The sequence below is a fragment of the Anolis carolinensis genome, chromosome 5 (assembly GCF_035594765.1).
Source record: "Anolis carolinensis isolate JA03-04 chromosome 5, rAnoCar3.1.pri, whole genome shotgun sequence".
Lineage (NCBI taxonomy): Eukaryota > Metazoa > Chordata > Lepidosauria > Squamata > Dactyloidae > Anolis > Anolis carolinensis.
In genome coordinates this window covers 35,319,533-35,339,569 of record NC_085845.1, presented here as the reverse complement: position 1 = coordinate 35,339,569, position 20,037 = coordinate 35,319,533, and the positions used below count along the sequence as shown (strand labels likewise).

The following is a 20,037-nucleotide window of genomic DNA, read 5'->3' as shown; positions in this document are numbered from 1 at the left end:
ACCATTGATACTAACCAAGAGACAAAAGTTGGTGGCATAGCTTTCACAGACTTAAATCTACTTAACCATGGTCATAGGACCAAAACTGAACTTGTCAATTTGTTGTGGAAGGCTTTCATGGCCGGAATCACTGGGTTGCTGTGCGTTTTCCAAGCTGTATTTATTATTTATTTATTTATTTATTTATTTATTATTTACAGTATTTATATTCTGCCCTTCTCACCCCGAAGGGGACTCAGGGCGGTTTACAATGAACGCATATATGGCAAACATTCAATGCCAACAGACAAACAACATATATAGACAGACACAGAGGCATTTAACATTTTTTTCCAGCTTCACGATTCCGGCCACAGGGGGAGCTGTTGCTTCACTGTCCAGTAGTTGCTGTACTTCCTCATTCCATTCCTCGTGTTTTGCTGGCAGTTTTATGATGCTGTAAATTAGTTAAATTAGCCTCCCGCATAAAGCGTACCTAAATTTCCCTAATTGACAGATGCAACTGTCTTTCGGGGCTGCATAGGTCAACAGCAAGCTGGGCTATTTAATGGTTGGGGGTTTAACCCGACCCGGGCTTCGAACTCATGACCTCTCGATCAGTAGTGATTTATTGCAGCTGGTTACTAGCCAGCTGCGCCACAGCCCGGCCCCATGTTCTAGAAGCATTCTCTCCTAACGTTTCACCCACATCTATGGCAAGCATCCTCAGAGGTTGTGAGGTCTGTTGGAACCTAGGCAAATGAGATTTATATATTTGTGGAAAGTCCAGGTTGGGAGAAAGGACTCTTGTCTGTTGGAGGCAAGTGTGAATGTTGCAATTGGCCACCTTGATTAGCATTTAATGGCCTTGCAGTTTTGAAGTTTGGCTGCTTCCTGCCTGGGGGAACCCTTTGTTGGGTGAAACGTCAGGAGATAATGCTTCTAGAACACGGTCATACAGCCCAGAAAACTCACAGCAACTTGTCAATTTATCACAATTCCCACAAGTTCCCACATTTCAATAGCTATTTACACATATAATCTGTTTTTTCATAACTATAAAAGTCTGTTCCTAAGCACTTCACTCTATGCATCAGATAAGTCGTTTCTCTCCATCTCAAAGGTGATACAAGACCCTATTGCACACCGGTCCTGATAAACACAGCTGTGTCTTTGACATTTATTTCCCCTAACCATGTTTCTCCTTTTCCACTGGTCTTTCGCCACACACCCAAATATTTATTAAACCTGCACCACCTCTGTCTCTGTTAAAAAAATACTTTGATTCCATTCTCTACTTTTGCTTTCTCCCCACTCTTTCTCTTTCTCTTTCCCACCATTTTAGTGCTCATTCGGTACTCTGCTTGCCTCCCTTTTGTAGTTCTTCTCTCCACAGAAATCAGGCAAAAACTAGAGTTGTCCAAGTTATCAGAACCAAACACACACAGAATACCTAAGGCCCAAAACATGTGGGCAGGCAAGTAAAGAACAGTATGTTTCGGGGGGCTCTTTCTGAAAGAAAGATGCAGAAACTGACACCATTTAAGCAACTGAACAAAACAACTTGTTGCAAATGCTCATGTCAGAGCAAAACTTTATCCAGGGAGTTATCAAAGTAAAAAAAACAAAACAAAAAAAAACAGTGAAAGCACATGTTTCTATTATCACTGGAAACTAAATCTAACAACGCTTTTGTTCTGCCCCATGCAGACCAATCACTGCAGTACATCCTAAGCTAAACAAAGACCTTTTAGAGTTTAATTTCTTCCATCATGAAGAAATAAGACCAGATTCAGCATTAGCCAACCAACTAGGAAAGCCACCGCCAGAGCCGGTCCAACAATGAGGCGAATTAAGCAGTCGCTTCGGGCGCAAAACATACGGGGGCGCAGTCGAGACTCCTTTTTCTGTTGATTTGTTGTAAAACATGATGTTTTGGTGCTTAATTTGTAAAATCTTAATGTAATTTTATGTTTAATAGGCTTTTCCTTAATCCCTCCTTATTATCCAACATTTTCGCTTATCCAATGCTTTTATTTTTTAGTTATTGGTTTGGGGGGGTGCCAAAATTCTGTTCGCCTACACTTGAAAAATACCTAGGGCCGGCTCTGGCCACCGCCTTATTAATTTGCACATCTGTTGCTCCAGATGTTAAATACTCATGATGTTTGGGAATCAACGAAAGATTAAACCTCGAAAGGAAAAAGAAAATGTATCTTGGATGAGACTTAAGAACTGAACTTTTAAATGTTTGCAATGTTTTTCACTCCATTTCTAAAAGAGAAACAATTCAGCTAGGCTTTTAACTCTTACAAGTTTATCAATTTTAAAAAGTTTTTTCAAGCAAATATATCATTTGACCATGTTAGCATTTCACATGCAATTTAATATCATTTTACTAGCTATTCCTCACAGTAGTCTGATCATATGCAATTATTGTACTATTTTACTTGGCAAGAGTTATACCATTCAGTCCAATACCATGGTACAACCAGACAATTCGCAACCTGGAGACTAAATATTAGCCATAGTTGCTATTATCTGTGTTTCCTATAGTCTCTTGGGGGGAAAAATACAAGATTTATGGTATAGCTCATGTGGAGTATATAGCAGGCAAATTAGATCAATGAACAGCACAATTGCATCCCTGTCTACTCAAGCGTTAGGCTGTTGTAAGGAAGAGGGAGCAGGCTTGTTTTCTGCTTTCCTGGAGACTAGGACTCGGAGCACTGTGTTCAAATTGCAAGAAAGGAGATTCTACCTGAACATTAGGAAGAACTTCCCAACTGTGACAGATGTTCAGCAGTGGAACTCTCTTCCTCGGTGTACAGTGGAAGCTCCTTCCTTGGAATCTTTTAAATAGAGGCTGAATCTGTTGAGAGTGCTTTGATTGTGCTTTTTCTGCATGGAAGGTAGTTGGACTACATGGCCCATATGGTCTCCTCTTCCAACTTTATTATTCTATGATTCTATTATTCTTACCTAATAAAAACATAATCTCCGATAATAAAATCTTAGGATGCAATCCTGCTAAAAAGCATTTGTATACTGCAATTCTAACGGGGTTTTTTAATTCAGAGCTAAACCCCAGTGAGCTAATTCTTATTGATTAAAGAGCAAAAATGCATTAAACACTCATAAAATGGGAGAAAAAAAATTATGAACCCTGGCTGGATTGGTCCCTTATTTTTCTGATCTACACAAACAAACCACAACAAAAATCATGCTTGAAAACGTAGAAGTCCCCTCCTCCATCTCTCATGTTCCTTCGAACAACTGTTAAGTGGAGCTGAACATTTGTAACAGGTGGATAGCGGGAATGGCAAACAAATACTTAGTCACACAGTTCAGTATCCAGATATCCACAAATGTCAAAAGTCCAAGTTAGGATCAAAATGACTAGGAAGTAGGAAATATCACACCCAGATTTAAGCTAAAACAAGTAAAAGCTGGTTTTATGTTGCTAGTGGATAAGGATGCTTAAATGTGGTGGGTTAATGTTTTATTAAAATGCACCATGTACTTTGGTTGCTCCAGGTTTTATAATATCCTTTTTCTGTGAAAGACCCTGCTTGCACCAATATGGATTGTAGTCTGAACCTGTCGTGCTTGCCTTTATGCATGGAAGTCAGCTGTCAGATTACACGCCATATTTAGCATGACTCTTACAAGTAAACAAGCCCTTTTGGTTTAACAGGATATCCTATAAAAACGCAGACAGACAGACATTTATAGCAGGAGATTTCTCCAGCAGCTGCTCCAGAACTGCGTCAGCAGCATGTGTGCTCAAAAGTTTGAGCTCTGCATAAACTGTTAATCCAAAGGGTGACATACAAGCATGCATTTTTTTCCTCATTTTCCCATGATTTCCCAGCAAGATTTTCAAATTAAAGCAGGCAATGCTCATTAAGGCTGCCGGGTTTTTTGACGCAAACATAATTCAGAGGCACAAATTCTGCGTAACCTTCTAGTCGAATTTATAAAACTAGCATCCAGCCAAGCAATGTTTTTCCCTTTTTACTTTAACTGCAAGCACTGATATAATCATCCCAATGCCACAGAAATAGTAATTGGTGGCACACGGATGCAACATTCTTTCATGTCAATAAATTGATTATATACAAGGCAGAATGCCAGGATTTATGTGATGCTCATGTGTCTAATGCCAGGGCTTATGTGATGCTCATAAGGAGTCTGAAGGTTACAAAATTATTATTAGCAAAGATAAAAAATTTAAAGTGAGAAGACTTTGTTAATTGCTATCATGTTGGCTTCAACTAATGGCAATCACATAAATAAGAGACCTCCAAGACACTCTGTCAATAACAGCCCTTCTTAGACCATGCAAAGGCAGGGGAGTGACTTCAGAATGCAACTTTTGCCAACTTGTTGTGTTTGTAAGTCTACTGAAACTGGAATCATAGGGTTGGAAAGACCACAAGGGCCATCTTATCCAACCTGCCACCATACACTAATAATATTTCTGAAGGGAGGCCATCCAACTTTACTTTAAAGACATCCAACAAAGAAGAGTCCACACTCATGTACCCAATGAGGAAGTCTATTCAACAATCAGATAGCTCTCAGGTAGTTCTTCAAGTCAGGTAGTTCTTCCAACTGTGTAAGTGGAATCTCTTTTCTTGTAATTGAATCTGTTTGTCCTTGTTTTTATCTCTGGAGCAGCAGAAAACAAACTCACTCAATCTTCCACGTGACATAAATTCAAATATTTAAAAATAGCTATTTTATTACCTTTCCGTTTTCTCTTCATCAAGTTAAATATACCCAGTTCCCTAAGGCATTCCTCGTGGTTTATAAAGGTTTTGTTCAGCACCTTAAATATAAAATAGCTCTGGGAAGCACACAGACCCTAAAAGCTGCTTTTATAGCCACATGAGCAAAACATGTTGAATTGCCTCTCCTGAAAGTCATCAAAAGTGGTGATTAATTTCATAAAAGAAGTGATAGGACCCCATGTGCCCCATGCATCTGTTTTTCCAAACAAGAAGTAGACTTCCAGCCACTTCCGGACTGTTGTTGCTTCCTTTCATTTTTTGCAGTTTCAGGACTCTGTGCAGCTCCTATAGAGTCCTAGGATAAAGAATATGACTCATAGAGCTGAAGAATTATTTATTTATTTATGACATTTCTACCCCACCTATTATACAAAGAAATTTCCCTTTCCTTGTATAATACCTTGTGCTTTACTACTCTGCTTCTGAATCTGCATGCCCAGTGTGGAATACATCTCACCACGTTAAAACAGTGGATGTGGTCCTTAATGAGACATGCCCCATTACCACAGGATGTCTACGCCCTACACTGCTGGACAAATTATACTGTTTAGCCATTATTGCACCACCTGACATCTGTTGGGAAGTAGCAGCCTGTAATGAAAGGACCAAGGCATTGACATCTCCAGCCCATCCTCTGTTTGGATATCATTCAGCATGTCAACACCTTAAATCAAGAAACAGCTTTCTAAGATCCACAGAGATACTCGCAGGAACACCTCAGCAAAGAGAGTCCAAAAGTGGCAGGCTAAAACCTGGACCCTCAAGCCATGGCTGATACTAGATGAGAAACTCCCCCCTGGGCATACAGAAGACTGGGCAACTTGGAGGGCACTGAATACTGCGCCATGAAATGCAGAGCCAGTGTTAGGAAATGGGGCTGCAAAGTGGAGTCCACAACATGTGAGTGTGGAGAACAGAAAACCACAGACCATTTACTACAATGCAACCTGAACCCTGCCACATGCACAGTGGAGGACATTCTCACAGTGACACCAGGGGCACTCCAAGTAGCCAGCTTCTGGTCAAAGGAAATCTAATATAATGCCAAGTTTTTAACTTTGTCTTTTTAAATACATTATAACAGTATCCTCCATTCGCTTCTAACACGATAAATAAATAAATAACATGCCGCTCATGTCACAACATGAAACTGTATGATTTCAGAGTGCTACAAAGTACAAAACTGCAAAAGCTTCAAACTGTTTATGTCTACAGTTTTGTATGATGACTCTAAGTTTCCATACTTCCCACCTTCTGCAGAGATACACAGTAATAAACATCAGAAATGTTTAGATAATTACATTAGCACCCTTACTTAATGGAAGCAGTGGTTACTAGTTGGAAAAACACAACGAACTGAACGTTTCCTGGAATTGTTTACAAACGGCAAACCTTGTATGTGATCCTACTCTTTCGTTCTAAAATTAAGACAGAATCATAGCAGCCCTTGTTTGCTTTTGTAACCAGGGGCTAACATTATCCACCTGTAAGCCAGTGTCAAAAGATATGTGAAAATACGCCATTCCCAACTGTTTTACTTGGAATATGTTTCCTTCCTGTCGGTTTAAAATGGAATATTTCTAATTTTATTTTGCTGTACATTTGGAATTTACATATTTTAAACTTTGTTTTATGAACGACTACAGAGAGCTCCAGCTGTTGGCTGGTGGAGAAATGCAGTAAATGAATAAAGTAAATCACTAAAGCAGTACTACAGATTGAATTGGAGAAGGAAAAGAGGAAAATAATATTAACATTTATTTGTATCCTACCTTTCAACTAAGGTGAGAGCCAAGGCACTTTACAGTATAACATTAAAATAAAACTTTTTTCATGTCAGGAAGCTTCTGGTGTGAGAGAATTGGCCGTCTGCAAGGACATTTCCCAGGGGATGCCTGGATGTTGATGTTTTATCATCCTTGTGGGAGGGTTCTCTCATGCCCCCGGTGGCACAGCAGATTAAACTGCTGAGCTGCTGAACTTGCTGTCCAAAAGGTCAGTTGTTCAAATCCGGGGAGCGGAGTGAGCTCCCGCTGTTAGCCCCAGCTTCTGCCAATCTAGCAGTTGGAAAACGTGTAAGTATGACTAGATCAATAGGTACGATTCCAGGGGGAAGGTAACGGTGCTCCATGCAGTCATGCCGGCCACATGACCTTGGAGACGTCTACGGACAACGCTGACTGTTCAACTTAGAAATGGAGATGAGCATCAAGCCCCAGAGTCGGAATTGATGTCAGGGGAAAACCTTTACTATATCTCAAAGGCATCATACTGGGGAAATGTAGTTTAGGTAGTACAATACAGGCTGGGCTTAATTTTTCTTCTGTTTACAAATCCGAATGAAAAATACATCTAGGAGAACATGGAGTTTTCATTAATTTTGTGTGTTCCTTTCCTTTAATCCTATTCTGACTGTTTTGACAAGAAGCCCATGATCTACATTTCCCCCTCAATTTAAACAGCGGGTAGAAATTTAGCTTTCTTCACTTCTTATACAAGCTGAGGTCTCTCTCTTGGAAATTAGATGTACACAGCAAAATCACTCTCGCTTTTCTCTCCTTCAAAAAAACTCGCAATTTCCTATTGGAAAGAATGATACAAACTGAAGCGAACATCTGTACCAGTATTTCTAATGTATCACGAAGCTTTGGAGGTAAAATCATTCCAAAAATACCAAAGCTCCCTTCCTGCCAACACACTCCTACACTAATGTTGCCCCAATCAGACCGTCTGAAGAATGTATTGAGACGGACGTTTCTGTCAGGCCTTCCTAGGAGAAAAGCTGTCAGCAAGGCACACCTGCCAGGTCAGCCTTCAGTCCAACTATCATGGTTGTAATTAACTGTCACACAGTTTTATTTCCTTCCCTTCACAAGTCTTGGTGAAATATGTCTTTGGCAGGACCACATTTTCCAGAGTACATTTTTGAAAAATAGCCCTGTCTCAATAACAGCAAAAATCAAAACTTGGTGATACCAATTCCTGTTAATGGACATTTGTCAAACAGGCATATAAATCCCTGATATTTTGTCTCTGATGTTTCAGACATGCTTTTATGAAAAGCCAGTTCTTCAGAATGACAAGATAAAGCTAATCAATAATTTTCTGGTGTTCATCCTGGAAAGGAAGGAGTGAAATTACATTTCATAATCAACATCAGGCACGTGTTATCCTACAGTCTACATGACTCAAACACACTTCATATATAAACCAGTCCTGAATAGCAAAGTGTAGAGCATGATAAAAGTGTAACAAAAGAATTTATCAGATCCTGTAACGTGCTCTATGTGGTGTTGCCACTGAAGAGTGCTCAGAAACTTCATCTGGTCCAAAGAGCTGCAGCCAAGTTGCTCACTGCAGCTGATTATAGGGAACGGACAACCACCTGTTGCAGCATCTCCACTGCCTGCCATTTTTAGATGTTTATATTGGGTAGGTTTGGATAGTACAAGGAAGGGTGAACACCCCTATTGCATTTGTTTTGCTGTTCATAAGATTTCACTTCACTTTCTGTCCCTGTGATAATTGAATTTTGAAAAAATTAGCTTATTGTGGAAACAAGGATTGGTGAGAAAGGTTCAGTGGAGATACCTTTCCCCCATGAGAACTCTTTTAGGAGTGAGGGGAAGATTTCTCTCACTTCCTGTTCTCTCACCCCCATTCTTAACTGTGAGTTTATAAGTCAAATGTTTGTAACTATACACAGATAATTAGAAAAGCAAATTCAAAATCGCTAAAAGTAATATTATAGGTAAAGATTTCCCTTTGGCATTAAATCTAGTCATGTCCGACTCTAGGGGGTGGTGCTCATCTCCAGTTCTGAGCTGAAGAGCCAGCATTATCCCGCAGATGTGGGCAGCATTCCCACCAAAAGCTGTACCTATTGATCTACTCACATTTGTGTTTTTTCAAACTGCAAGGTTGACAGAAGCTGGGGCTAACAATGGGAGCTCACCCCATCCACAGATTTGAACCACTGACCTTCCAATCAGCATGTTCTGCAGCTTAGTGGTTTAACCTGCTGTGTTACTGCAGCCCCCACAAAATTAATATTATACATAAGGATAAAACTTTATTTTGATCAGTGGAAGATGCTAAAATTTAATATTGGGCTAATCTAGTCCATTTCCATGCAGCTGTCTTCAAGAAACGTTCTCTGTTTCCTTTCTTACTTTCTTCCCCTTCAATATTTTTCATTCTGCACATTCCTGAAAATTATTCAAGCTCAAAACTGCAATCAATCATGCCTACTGTAAAAGTAATGCATGTTTAATCTGGATGTACCACAGAGTACAATGTGGACAAAAAGTAGATTCCACTAACAACAGAACATTATATCAATATTCAAATATGATACCCGAGTTTGCAGGCTGGAGCCTTAACAAACCCTAAAATATTTAACCAGTCTCATTCTCAATAAGAACTACTTTTGCCCTAAACCAAAAAGCATTCAGAATTCAAACTTGGTTTTCTAATATTTAAAAAGCTTGATCCAGTTCACACAACCCACGTGTTTTGCTGAATATCTACATTGAGTGGATTTTTGTAGAGTTCAAGGTAACATGAAGTATTAAAATGTAGAGTAAAGTTGGGAACAAGATACAAATTTATAGAATGTAAAGCATGACTATTCAATTTGACTCATTCACAACAAAACTACTGGAAGTGGCTCCAGGGCTTGTTGCATTTGTCAACATGCTTTAAAAGGGAAACAAGGAATGATACAACTATAAGGTTCCCCATAAACCTGTTCGGTATCTGTTTCGGAAGTTCTAGACAAATAAACCACTAAACATTTTTTGAAAATAGGTAATTCACCATTGGTGATACCAGCTTAGGCCATTGGAGGCAGACTCAAACATTTGGAGTGCCATAGTTCTCCTGGTTGAAACAACATTTTCAAAAACTACGAAGAGACCTTCAATTTTAAGAGAGTCTGCTTTACCTAAAAGACCACTGGTATATAAGAGAAGCATCCATACTTGGGAAAGAGGCTGGAGTGAAAGATATACCTGTTGGACAATAGCTTGAAACAAAAAAGAGCAGTTTTAAGATCCAAAAATGATATCTTGCAGAGCCGGTACCATGTCTTAGAATTGTGCACACATCAACATCTAACTTGAAGAAAAGTAAAGGTGAAGAATTCTCTGCAACTGATAATACAAAGGGAAGGATTCGTCAGTCTCTTCACTCCTTGCCCTCAGACTCTTTACTCTTTGCCATTTCACATCTGAATTGGTTTTTGAACATTCTTGTTCATGATATCCTGTTTTTCATCTCATTATGAAATGAGAAATCAGTAGTAATCACATAGCATGCTATTACTGATAACACTAGAGAAATGACGTCTGAAAAGAAAAAAGAGGAACATGGCACATTGGGCCTTGCACAATACCCAAAAGAGAGAAAAGAAGAATGAGTTAGTCTTCTGAGAGCCAACAGGAGAAAAAGAACAACTGATACTCTCAGCCAAGTTTTCCCCCAATATTATGGAGACACCATTGTAATAGCACAAGACTCCCTTTTTGCATGCCAGGTAGATGCACTTTCTCTCAGACATTAGAAATGGCATATACATTTGTTGTCTACAGGTATGGAAAGGGTTCAAGTCTAATGGAACATGACAAACTATAACAAAAGTACTTTCCAAAAACCAGGTTCATCCACAGTGCAACCAAAGAAAAAACTTAAGTGTACATCATGTACCATGACAGAAAATATCAGGAAACGAAAAAGAAATTGTATGCCTTACGTATACTATGAATATTTATGTTTATTGTCTCTGATGAGATTGAGAAAAACTCAAAAGCAATTACTAACAAGTTTGTTGAAAACTCCAGTCTAAAATTGAGGTCAATAGCTCAGATTTATAATGATAAGTGCAACAATTTCTCCAGTTAAGTGAAAGATACAAGGAAGCATCATCAAGCTTAAGCATCATCAATTTCTCAAGTCATGGGTCAATGGAAAGGCAGCACATGTTTTTCAAAGGCAAAACTCCCACAGGAAGAGTCTGAATGAGCAGCAGTTGATGAGTGGGACAACGGAAAAACAGCAGAGCACATGAGAGTATTTACTGCTGGAGGAATCACGTTGCTTCTTGCAACCTACAGGCCACTGAGGATAAATCACAGTACTGGGCTGAGGAACCGGCAGCCCTCCCAATATTGCTAGACTATAACTCCCATCTTCTGTAACGATTGGTTGTCTTGATAACATTTAAGACTTCAACAATATTTTGTACCATTTTAGTGGGATGCATAAAACATGCAGATCTAGCTGAGAAATGTTTTACTGAGGAACTAGCTCAAAAACAAAGGCAGTGATAATGAGGGTTTACTTATAATGTACAGATGTTAACCAGTGTCAGAACAGAGGTAGCTTGTCATTAGGTAAAGGTAGGTAAAGGTTTTCCCCTGACATTAAGTCCAGTCGTGTCCGACTCTGGGGTTGGTGCTCATCTCCATTTCTAAGCCGAAAAGCCAGCGTTGTCCGTAGACACCTCCAAGTTCATGTGGCCGGCATGACTGCATGGAGTGCCGTTACCTTCCTGCTGGAGTGGTACCTATTGATCTACTCACATTTGCATGTTTTCGAACTGCTAGGTTGGCAGAAGCTGGCGCTAACAGCAGGGCTCACTCTGCTCCCCAGATTCAAACCTGTGACCTTTCGGTCTGCAGGTTCAGCAGCTCAGCTGTTTAGCACACTGCGCCATCCTTATCTATGGGATGTGAAGCTATCACAGCTTCATGGATCCAGCATCAGGTCTGGAATCGAAGTTGGATTTTACCTTTCAAAGTGGCACTTACTCTTGATTTAACAGATTTTAAGAGAATGTGCCTTGCCATGGAGCAATATACTACATTTATAACAATGCTAGGGATATCTGAATGCATATTTATTGTTTCCAGGGTCTAATAAATAACAGCTGAACCTGAAGTTTGATTGTAGTTTTTGGACTGGAACTCTTTCATTTTACCACTTCATCTTGCAAGACCAGAGCACAAAATAAAATACTCATATACACATAAAATATAATCAAATGTTCTCTAAATAGCTGCATTTGAGAACATAGCAGTTACCATTCTTTTCATAGGCTTTTCTTCCTGGCTTCCAAAAGCAAACTAGGTTTCTTATATAGTTTTCTGCCTTCCATAATGTACAGCAAGGGGCTTGCTTTTTAAAAAAGAGGAATGTAAGAGCAGTGTTCTCTCCAACCCACAATTTTTCATGCCTGAAAGTGCTTATAAAGAACAAAAAGCAACTAACATGTCTAGTGCCGCAAATCCCCCACAATTCTACATGTATAAACAGCATCCCATTTCCAAAGCACGTAGATATCCCAAGTTCAGCAAACAGACTGTCTGAACAGCATTTGCACAGAGCCATGTTCATTCATCACCTTCAAGTTTAATTACCAAGCCATTTCCTCTTGGCAGCCTCCCACTGGTCAGTGGAATTAGGTTTTACATGGTCAGGATACCAAGGAATTAAAAGTACCCATAATTCTTTGCAGCTGCACAATTTGTTAAGAATCTGAAGCTTTGACAAGGGAAGGATTATTTAGGAACAAACATTCCTTCTTGCCTGCCGTTGTATCTGGAACATTCGTGTGGACATGACCTCAACGCAGATTGCTTTTTTGCAATAATGCCAAGAAGACACAGCTATCTGACGAAAACCCAATATTAGTCAGAACCACAGATAAATAGGAAAGGCATCCATTTTCTTCAACAGTACAGATTGTTCCTTATGGTACATTTTGGACTGTGGATTGGCCAGTTTCATTTAATACATGCCAAATATACCTCTACTTTTAGGAGATTTAGTAAATACTTTAACAACTCTTACTGCCAAAATGGCTTTATGGTAGTCAGCAGGAACAACCACAACACCTCAAAACAAAACCTCTCATTTTATGCTCTTAATTCCACTTTGGAAATCCATGATATTTCTCCATCCCTTTATTTAAAATGTGCAGATCATGCATATTTTGTTCTCCACTGCACTAGCAATTTTCTTGCTTCTCCCCTGCCTCCAAAACCAAGCATCTCTAAATAATAGGTAGGTAGCCATAAGAAAGTACAATAAATTTATATAGCGAGGAACATGAACTTGGGTCCTCTCCTGGCCATTGGTCACGTTAGACATGGCAAACATACATTAGAGTCCACCATCTAGAAGCGTCCTACTCAAAGTAGTGACCTGTGGGACTGATGCTGGTCGATAAGCTACTAGTCTTCAGCATGTTTGAAGGAAAAAAAAATTGTATTAGTTGAGAAGCACAGACAAAGTCCTAGTCCTTTACATAGTGGAAAAAATATTGCCAGTCTCCCACATCAGGTAGCCTGAAACGCACTGACCTAAATGATGACAAGTTTCATAGCTCTGTCATAAGGGATGTGCATGTTTCTTAAACCATTCCAACTTCCTACAGCTTCATATATACGTGATTATCTTCTATATATATAAAAGAGTGATGGCATCACGGCAGTTCACAAAACAACAAAAGTACACGCCCCCCAACCTCAAAGTTTGACAACACAACCCATCATCCACGCCTCAAGGTTGATACAACAAAAAGAAAAGAAAAATAAAGTCCTAATTAGAGGGAGAGCAATAATTTTTTTTATCCAATTGCTGCTAGTTTAGAGGGCTAATCTCTGCCCACTTGGTTGCCTAGCAACCAAGGGAAGGCCAGGTTTCAGTTAGGGGACAGGCAGATTTAGGCCTCACTTAGACTTCTTCCACAGATTATCTAATTTGCACTGGATTATATGGCAGTGTAGACTCAAGGCCCTTCAACACAGCTATATAACCCATTTATAATCTTATATTATCTGCTTTGCACTGAATTATCTTGACTCCGCACTACCATATAATCCACTTCAGTGTGCATTTTATACAGCTGTGAAGAAAGGGCCTCAGATAATCCAGTTCTGAGCAGATAATATAAGATTACAAATATACAGTAGAGTCTCACTTATCCAACGTAAACAGGCCGGCAGGATAAGTGAATATGTTGGATAATAAGAAGGGATTCAGGAAAAGCCAATTAAACATCAAATTAGGTAATTGTTATACAAATTAAGCACCAAAACATCATATTATACAACAAATTTGACAGAAAAAGTAGTTCCATGCGCAGTAATGCTATGTAGTATTTACAGTAGAGTCTCACTTATCCAACACTCGCTTATCCAACGTTCTGGATTATTCAACGCATTTTTGTAGTCAATGCTTTCAATATATCGTGATATTTTGGTGCTAAATTCATAAATACAGTAATTACTATATAGCATTACTGTGTACTGAACTACTTTTTCTGACAAATTTGTTGTCTAACATGATGTTTTGGTGCTTAATTTGTAAAATCATAACTTAATTTGATGTTTAATAGAGTTATCCTTAATTCCTCATTATCCAACATATTCGCTTATCCAACGTTCTGCCGGCCCGTTTATGTTGGATAAGTGAGACTCTACTGTACTGTATTTACAAATTTACCACTAAAATATCACAATGAATTTAAAACACTGACTACAAAAACATTGATTATGAAAAGGCAGACTGCGTTGGATAATCCAGAACATTGTATAAGCGAATGTTGGATAAGTGAGATTCTTCTTTAATATGAAATAATTACTGGGATAGAATAATGCAGAACAATATGATCTCTAAAACCAGGACAGTAAATAAACAGGGGAATTCCAGACAGGAAACAATCAGGGCCAGCTAACACCTCCCAACAAAGTATTCCCATCATCAAAGTCTGGCAAATCCTCTGTTTTCTCAGGGCCACAGACAGTAGAAGCACATAAAATATCGCAAACAACATCACTCTGAAAACAAGGGTATTCCAGACAGGAAACAATCAGGGCCAGCTAACACCTCCCAACAAAGTATTCCCATCATCAAAGTCTGGAAAATCCTCTGTTTTCTCAGGGCCACAGACAGTAGAAGCACATAAAATATCGCAAACAACACCACTCTGAAAACAAGGGAATTCCAGACAGGAAACAATCAGGGCCAGCTAACACCTCCCAACAAAAAATTCACTCAGGGAGGAAACAGCCAGGCTTTAAAGCTGCAAGGCCATTACATCCTAACCATTTTTCCTAATTGCAGCATTCCTACTTGCCTCCAACAAACAAACAAAAAACCAATCAGAAATATTGTATATTCACAACCTTTAGGAAATAATATCCCCTGATGGTGCAGCGTGTTAAAGCGCTGAGCTGCTGAACTTCTGGACTGAAAGGCCACAGGTTTGAATTGGGGGAGCGGAGAGAGCCCCCACTGTTAGTTCCAGCTTCTGCCAACCCAGAAGTTCGAAAACATGCAAATGTGAGTGCATCAATAGGTACTGCTCCGGCAGGAAGGTAACACCGCACCATGTAGTCATCCCACATGACCTTGGAGGAGTCTACGGACAACGCCGGCTCTTCGGCTTAGAAATGGAGATGAGCACCAACCTCCAGAGTCAGACACGACTGGACTTAATGTCTGGGGAAAACCTTTACCCTTGACCTTAACTACCACCAATTCCTCAATACTTTATTTCCCATACCACCATACTTCGCCACAGCAACGCGTGGCTGGGCACAGCTAGTGTTTTATATAGATGATGTGGGGAAATGATGGTCAGCATTTTGCCCAATGTATCAAGGTAATACAGGAACAATTATGTCCTCTAATAATAGGGACAGTTCTTTCCCCCACTTTCATACAAATTCCTCCCTCATCACTGTGCTGTTGAGGAGGAGCCCCCAGATGGCGTAGTGGACTAAGTGACTTGAAGATTGGGTTGCTGACCTGAAAGCTGCCAGGTTTGAATCCCACCTGGGGAGAGTGCGGATGAGCTCCCTCTATCAGCTCCAGCTCCATGCGGGGACATGAGAGAAGCCTCCCACAAGGATGGTAAAAACATCAAAACATCCGGGCGTCCCCTGTGCAACGTCCTTGCAGACGGCCAATTCTCTCACTCCAGAAGCAACTCAAGTTGCTCCTGACACGAAAAAAAAACCTGTGCTGTTCTTTGCAATCTCTCTGCACATAAGGAGAGCAGGCATTTTTGATCAAACCAATCCTAATTTATAATTTGTAAAAGTCAATCATTTTTTTCTTTTAGAAATGTAGTTTGATTCAAATTAATTATTATTTAATATAGCCCATACCAGGGCTAGGAAGGACTCCCTGATGATGCAGCAGGTTAAACCACTGAGCTGCTGAACTTGCTGACCAAAAGGTTGGTGGTTCGAATCCGGGGAGAGTTCCCACTGTTAAGCCCCAGCTTCTGCCAACCTAGCAGTTCGAAAACATGCAAATGTGAATAGATCAATAGGTACCGCTCTGGCGGGAAAGTAATGGCGCTCCATGCAGTCATGCCGGCCACATGACCTTGGAGGTGTCTACAGACAACACCAGCTCTTCAGTTTAGAAATGGAGATGAGCACCAACTATCGGAATCAGACACTTCTAGACTTAGTATCAGGGGAAAACCTTTACCTAGGGCTAGGATTCATGCAGACATGTTGGACTGCAACTGCCATCTGTTTGACCAAGCATAGCCAATGGATCATGAATATTGGGAACTGCAGTCCAACAACACTTAGAAGGCAACATGATTACCCACTTTGACAAAAGTACGAAGATATTACATTCTATGGATAATCTTTCTTCTCTTTTAATTGGCCTTAAAATGCATATAGCTGTACACTTTCCTATTTTATATCTGGGGACATCAGATCAAGTAATGTCATTCCTTAGCACAAAAGTAAGCCACCTGCAGCACTCAGTGTTCCAGATTATCTTCTTTAAATGCTGCCAATAATTAGGCAAAATTATAACCAAGGGAGGTTTCAAAAACACTTTCTAGGAAAGGACATGGGGTAAGGGGGGAAACAGTTGGGGGCTAGAGAGATAATATCCACAGGTGTTTCCTTGGCTATAGAAGAGGAAATGGATCTCAAGGCTACAAATCATTAGCATCTCTAATGCATTTACAAATTCCTACTGTGGAAAATCAGCCTGTAAAAACAGCCATTTCCAATAAGTGCCTGGTCTGGTTTCCTACATCGTTTAATTTCAGACGAATTTTATGAGAACTATGTTACATATTTTACCTCCCATATGGTTTAGATTTGTCAATAAAATATTTGAGTCCTGCTCTGCTCTTTCTTAGGCTTCAAAAACAGATGTCTCCCAGTAGAACATGATTACACAAGGTCACACTCCTATCTCCAAACAAGCTAGGTCGAGCCTGCATTTTCTCCCTTCTCCATCAATCTCCAGATAAGATGTCAGGTTAGGAAGTACATCTTGCCAAATAAATAGAAACCTTCTTCAAAAGGACCCAATGAACTCACTATCTCTTCCTCAGCTCTCTATCATATTGGGCAGCTTCTAAATCTTACAGGAAAAAAGCCTGCATTTGGCGTTTTTGTCTTTATCTGCAACTTCTGCAACAATTAGTTTAGAAATATTAAATAATGCTCTGGAGAGTATTTCAAGACTGTAAGTATCACCAGGAGAAAGTAGAGAAAATATGACAGAGGTACCAGTATATGTTCATACATCAACCAAATTGCATTGAAGGGAAGAACAAATAATAAACCAGCTACTGCTCTGCTTTGGTTGATGTCAGATTCATGTTCACTGATTTATTTTTAACTTTTGCTGTTGTGAACAGATCAATATGGTTCTTATATATTCTGTCCTGGGAATCAATACACAGTACACCTATTGTTATACAAAGCATGAGATGCTTCAGAAATTGCATTCTTCTAGAAACAATTAATCCCCACATGAAATAAGATAGGACATTTTTTTTAATTTATTTATTTCCGATATTTCTACCCCGCCCTTCTCCGCGAGGGGACTCTGGGCGGCTTAAACAACTGGCAGGATCACTACCAGTACATCATAATACAATAAAATAAGAATAAAACAGTTAAAATAGTTAAATAACATAGTAAAATACAATATATAAAAGATTTAACACAGTGCAACACTGAATATATATGCCAATCATTCATCAGACCTTGTGCAAGAGCTTTAATCCAATCCATGTCAACACTAACTGAGTTCATTCATTAAACGCTTGCGCGCATAGCCAGGTCTTCAACTTCTTTCTAAATTCCAGAAGGGATGGAGCCTGCCGGATGTCACTGGGGAGGGAGTTCCATAGCCAAGGAGCCACCACCAAGAAGGCCCTGTCTCTCGTGCCCACCAGCCGCGCTTGTGAGGCAGGTGGGATCGAGAGCAGGGCCTCCCCGGATGATCTTAAGGTTCTCGTGGGCTCATTTTAGCCATATTCTGTTGACGAACCCACAAAGAACTAAATGTACAATCTAGGCTTTCTGAGGTCTTTTTTAGAAATGTGGAAGTGACAATGTTCCAAAATTTCAGACACAAATTTCAAAGGTCTATTCTTTGAAAAAAATTTACTTTTCTAATTTAATTTAATTTTTAATCACTGAGTACTTTTTTGTTCCATCCAGTACAACATCACTTAGAGAGGGTCCATATTAAAGGCCCTTCTTTGAACAGAGCAGAACAGAGCCCAGAAGTGTGTAACATCCTCAGTTATACTGTATATAATACAAAAATGACACACAACTACATCTACATTGGTCTGTATCTCTATTTGATGTATGAACATGCACATTTCTAATAATAGTCCATCACTTCCCTTTAAATTGCTTTTATGGGTAAAGCAATTTCAAAGTAAGAGGCCGCTCAAGTGCAGTTCACCAAGAGATTCCTATCTATCACTGTAAGTTTGAACTAAAATAAATGCACGACACATACAAGGATATTGATGTTATCAACAGCTACGGTTTTAAGACAGACAATTAAAATATATCACAAAAAATATTGAAGATCTGTCCACTTGTTTTCACATCATTCAGTTGCAATTATACAATCAGAAAGACATTTTATTTATACTGAGAATTGTATCATTGTTTAACATCCCCAGTTAATTTTGGTTCTTCATGCATAAAAATGGATTTTCATTGTTGCCATAAATAATTTTTCTTACCTTCCCCGTTCTACTGCGAGAGCATCGATTTCATCAAAGAATAATATGGAAGGTGAAACTGCTCGGGCTTTCCTAAATATCTGAAAAAATCACAGCAAGGTGTCATAAAGGCTCATACACGCAAAGTTCTATGCCAAAATAAAAACCAGTTAGTCGTAAAAGTGCTGCTACATTCTTTCCCTGCCTCCCTCTCTCCTGTTTATACTTATGATCTATATTCACAAAATGAGCAGAATTGATACTACTGCCTAGTATGCTGAATTACTTGGTGATTTCTTTTTCAACTGCAACATACTGTGAGATTAGAACTCTTAACCCATTCCTCTTACTCCACAAGGTAATTGCTTGCAACATCATTAGAGGAGACCAAAACAGGGAGTGGCACCGAAAAAGCTTCTATCCCATGAAAAATAAGATTTCTATTGTGACTTTCAGCCATCCATATGAAGCTAAATCCACACACCTAACCCAAACCTCCATTTTCTAAACCTTTAAGAAATATTATAAAACCATTTTAGATCCCAATTTCAGGTGTAAGATTATCACCACTACCATCATCAACAATAACAACCTCTACACCAGATTGCTTAAGTAGAGGAAGAATCTAAAATAGACATGGGCAAACTCTCGGTAGGCTGTTAGGAATTGTGGGAGTTGAAATCCAAAACACCTGGAGGGTCGAAGTTTGTCCATGCCTGATCTAGACAAATGATTTTAGTTTGTATAATTTGTACATATTAAAATGAAAATATAATTACAGTATACCACTAAAATAAAAGTTATGCTACCAGTTTGAAAACTCGTAATAATATGATTGACAATATGAACATTCACTTATTTTTACTGAACGCTTGACTGAAAGCAAAGGTCTTTGTCTGCCAGTATCAAAACAAGGGACTAGCACTGACTTCCTTGAAAGTGGTTCTTTGATCTGGCAAAAGCTATCTAAACCAGTGTTCTCAACCTGTGGGTCCTCAGATGTTTTGGCCTACAACTCCCAGAAATCCCAGCCAGTTTACCAGTTGTTAGGATTTTTGGGAGTTGAAGGCCAAAACATCTGGGGACCCACACGTTGAGAAACACTGATCCCCAAGAAAGACAACTCTATTGGTGATGGAACTATCAAAATGGCTGGTCCTGCAGCAAAGTATGAGTTGAATTGATATATTGGTTCATACAGTCTTTCAGATATTCTGGAACCAAATATCATAGGGCTTT

At 39.4% G+C, this 20,037-nt stretch overlaps 1 protein-coding gene across 3 annotated transcripts in view; it reads right to left on the bottom strand.

Moving 5' to 3' along the window:
* Positions 1-20,037, bottom strand: part of afg2a (AFG2 AAA ATPase homolog A) — a 185,204-nt gene that overhangs the window by 127,141 nt on the left and 38,026 nt on the right. For all 3 annotated transcript variants that reach the window (XM_062983626.1, XM_008112052.3, XM_062983625.1), the window contains one exon: positions 18,820-18,899. In XM_062983626.1, coding sequence (XP_062839696.1) covers positions 18,820-18,899 — 80 coding nt within the window. The remainder of the gene's footprint in view (positions 1-18,819; positions 18,900-20,037) is intronic.